Raw genomic sequence first — 4,018 nt, forward strand, 5'->3', positions numbered from 1 at the left:
GGTACAATGCCGCATGGAAGGAACAAGTAAGTCGAAGATGAGGAATGCTGTGGAAGATGTGGTGGACAAGTGAGGCTGAAATCAGTCATGCAATTTTGGTCGCCGTCGGCTTAGTAGATCCCAGCCAATAACGACCCCAAGCAGGAGTCCGCGGTGAGATGTGAAAATTGTATAATCGCCTTGTAGCTCAAGACCACCGGATCGATGTCCGGGAAGGCAAGAGTATCGTAGGGGCTGGCTGCCGTGGAGCTGCGAATGGCTCAGCGAACAATGAAGAGGCAGTGTTTCTAGCCTCAGCAGACATTGTCCAACTACCACAATATGTGAAACGATCGCTCCACATTGGCGCTTAGCTGCATGCGGGTGGTGCCGTTAACCAATACAGAACGAGTCTGCCTAGCCATAGCGGTCTGTACTCTTGGACAAGGGTCTTCCCGCTCACCCATCCAAGCAAACAAAGCCATTCCACATTGGTGCTTCGCCAGCGTTACATCTACTTTCCAGTCCATAAGAGACATGTTGCATACGGGGAAGTCGACTGGTAATGCATGAGTTTCCTGCAATAAGGCGCAGCACAAACTGGGAACGCAAGCAGCACAGACTATTCGTTCGATGCATCATGTGAGGGTGATGCACTAACTTGGCTCGTAAAAAAGAGGCCGCAGCCTCAAAAGCTGAACTGTACTGGTGCCTAACAGGTGGAGGTCTAACCCACCAATGTATACTGGCGGTTGGGTGCATATGGCGCAGTTAGAGGCGAACTTGTCAAACATTTGTCACTTGAGCCAGTTAGTCTCCATAAAATAGATCCAACCTTGCAGGTTGGGCTGAGCTTCCCCGCATCAGGCATGAATGTTAACACTTATGACCGTGGTATTGGTGATTAGTCCACGTCACATATTGAGGCTAAGGCAGAACCCAGGAGCACAAAAGTGCAGGGGCAGAACAAGTATAGTTGACAGGTACAGAGACGACTGTGATAAATGGCATGCCGACTTCGAAACCACAACTACATACTTCCTATCAAGCAACCATTCTGTTTCCGAGAGTTACAATGCCAATACGCGGCGAGTTCCAGCCATGTTTCTCCTATCCAACTCTGGACAAATGTTCTGATGAGATCCGACTTTGCAAGATTCAAAAAGCTCCACCAGATGCACCCATAAGACTAGAGCTGTTTACAGTATCGCTTAGCGATGATAACCTTCGCTATCACGCTTTATCGTATATGTGGGGTGAACATGGGGATAGATGGATTTATGTCAACAATACCGCCTTTATAATTCGTCCAAATCTGCTGGCTGCTCTAAAAGCAATACGCAAACTGAGTGAGGATACTGTTCTCTGGATTGACGCTATTTGCATTGATCAATTAGCGGTTTCAGAGAAGAACCACCAGGTTAGCCGTATGGGGGAAATATATCAGAATGCCATGGAAGTTTTTATATGGCTGGGAGATGGGAGTAATACAACCGACTCATTACTCGACGACATAAATAATCAAAAAGAAGTGTCCCCTACAGCGCTTAATGATATTCTAGAAAGATCCTACTGGAAACGCCTCTGGATACAGCAGGAAGTGACGCTCGCTAAGCATATTCGTGTTTTTTGCGGCTCGAAATCCGTTACCTGGGACACCTTAGCTTCCTTGATAGCGGCTCGAAAAGACCCACTGCAGAGTAAAGGTGCAGAATTTCAATCTCGCCCTCTGTATGACAGTGAAGCACGTACCCTGCTGGAATATAGAAAAAAACTCTGGGGTGATGAGTCGCTAACGCTCTTAGAGCTTCTGGCACATTCTAATACATCAGAGTGCTTTGATTGCCGTGACAAAGTGTTCGGATTACTGTCAATAGCTTCCGATTGCAAACAGCTTCGGGCTGATATGGTTGACTATTCGCTGGATCCTGTTGGCTTGTTTCTCGGGGTCAAACGGTTTTACTTTCAGAAGCAGTCTCCTTTCGTGGTCAATATGCTTCTTCAAACAAATCTGAGAATCAATATTCACCGCTTCTTGCAAGCGGAAGATTTTACTACATGGTCGAAAAGGATTGTCGCCTTGCAACCTGGCACAAAATTGGGTTCTAGGTCATTCTTTTTTGAGAGAGCAAGCGTACTTTCAGCTCGAATTATAGATTTCTACCAAGATCCAGGTCTTCTAGATATATTCTCGTCATCTCAATCACTTCAACCCGCGTATTGCTGTCTCGAATCTGGTTCCGAGATGCAAATTCTTAATCGAGGAAAGGGGAAAGTGTCCGAATTCATATGCAGCATTCCGGAGACCGATGTGTTTCTGATTTTTCGCTATTCCGGTACTTTTCTACTCTTGGAAACAGTCACGCGAAACAAGTCAACGAGAAGCCCAATCCCTGCTTACCGGCTCTGCGAAGCGATCGGCACCGGGCTCCCTACAGTCAAACAATACGTGGACCTCGCGATGGGAATTATCTGCAACCCGGCCGTTTTAAAGCTCTCCCCAAACCAATATCTAAGAGACTTTTCGTCACTTTATGAAAGCTATTTCGCTGCCCATAATGCTATAGGCACGAATTTAGCCAAGCTAGGGATTCCAGAGAGGGAAGAGCTAATTTACCTATACAACCCGCCACATTTCGTTTGGGCTATTATCTTCGAGGAAATTAGAAAGTGTCACAAAGTATGTTACTATTCCTGTGTTGCTCTTTTACATGCTTATTTCGTGCCGCCTCCTAACTCATGGGGCTTTACTTTTGAGGAGTGGGATGGGCTATCCTAGCATCTTTGGTTATATATATATACCGGAAGACTATGGAAGGTGCGGATCAGAGTACTGGATTGTGCATTGGGTAAAAGCTTGTGTTTGAGATGGTCACTGTAACGGGCTGAGCCCGATGGTGGCTCGGCTGGAGCTCTCGCCTTCGTCTCTAACCTTGTTACTGGTAACCCCCAGCAACAAGCGAGATTAGCAGAAGCGAGCTCACAAGCCTACAAGAGCTTTGCGAGCTCTTGCATTCTTGTTCTCTTCTTTCTTTCCTCCTTAGCTTTAGATACTCGTTATAGTAGTTCTAGCCAGTTGTTAATATACTCGCTTAAACCGTTACACTAAATTTGGCTGCATATGGATTTTGGCAATTACTTCCACAACTTAGCAGGTACAAATAATTCTATATACTAAAAGACTATAAAAGTTCTTATGTTATTGCGGCTGCTAATTCCAACCCTAGACCTATTCAGGCTGTTCCATCTCGTCAGCTAAGTGGTCCCCGTTCGTAGCAGCGCTGGCAAGGTTGTCTTGGTGGGATACGTCTATGTCCATCTCTGGATTGAATGCTCTTTGAAGCATGTTAGGCTGTATTGTGTCGGGATAAGTCTCCTGTGGCCAACTAATATCATTGTCGTATGAGAAGCCCGTGTTATTGAACACTCCCAGTGGGTAGGAGCTGAATGTAGCTAACGGTTCCGCTATGGCAAGGCTATTGTTAGTGATAAACCTGCTAGAAGTCTGCCTGCGGCTATACGAACCCTGCACCTGTTCCAACGGGCTACGGTCGGCAGTGTTCGTCATGGAATGAGACGTCTGAGAAAGGTAACCCGAGTCTGAGTTTATGGGCGGTCTATCGACTAGTATACAAAATCGTTCAAAACTGCGAAGAAACGTCTCTAAGTATTGATCGTTACACTCGCGGGTAGTTTGACTTCTCAGTCCCTCGGGTACTAGATCCCGATGGAAGGCATCCGAAGTATTTTGCCATTCAGGCTGTTGCTTAAACTTCCGCAAATGTTCGACAGTATCGTAGTGCCCTTCGTCAGCATAGGGGCTAAGGGGCCGTGGCTTGTGAGGCAGGAATAAAGCGTCGAATATCTCATACCACTGTTCACATGGTGTTTTCCTCTGGTCAACTCGTCGCCCTAACCCTAATAACTCTTCATGTTTTGTCTCTTCCTTATCATAGCCCTCTTTGAACTTGAGTCCCAGATGCTCGGTGCAATTGCGATTGGCTGTGTGTTCGCCTAGGGTTGCCTTTGTTTCAAACTC

At 46.4% G+C, this 4,018-nt stretch overlaps 1 protein-coding gene across 1 annotated transcript; it reads left to right on the plus strand.

Annotated features, from left to right (window-relative positions):
• Window positions 1-988: 988 nt before the first annotated feature.
• VFPPC_09622 (heterokaryon incompatibility protein (HET) domain-containing protein) lies at window positions 989-2,758 on the plus strand (the record flags this gene model as incomplete). Its single annotated transcript, XM_018288129.1, has 1 exon — window positions 989-2,758. One exon carries the CDS (start codon window positions 989-991, stop codon window positions 2,756-2,758), a length of 1,770 nt encoding a protein of 589 aa, XP_018141303.1.
• Between the last annotated feature and the right edge of the window lie 1,260 nt (window positions 2,759-4,018).

The sequence above is a fragment of the Pochonia chlamydosporia genome, chromosome 6 (genome assembly GCF_001653235.2).
Source record: "Pochonia chlamydosporia 170 chromosome 6, whole genome shotgun sequence".
Lineage (NCBI taxonomy): Eukaryota > Fungi > Ascomycota > Sordariomycetes > Hypocreales > Clavicipitaceae > Pochonia > Pochonia chlamydosporia.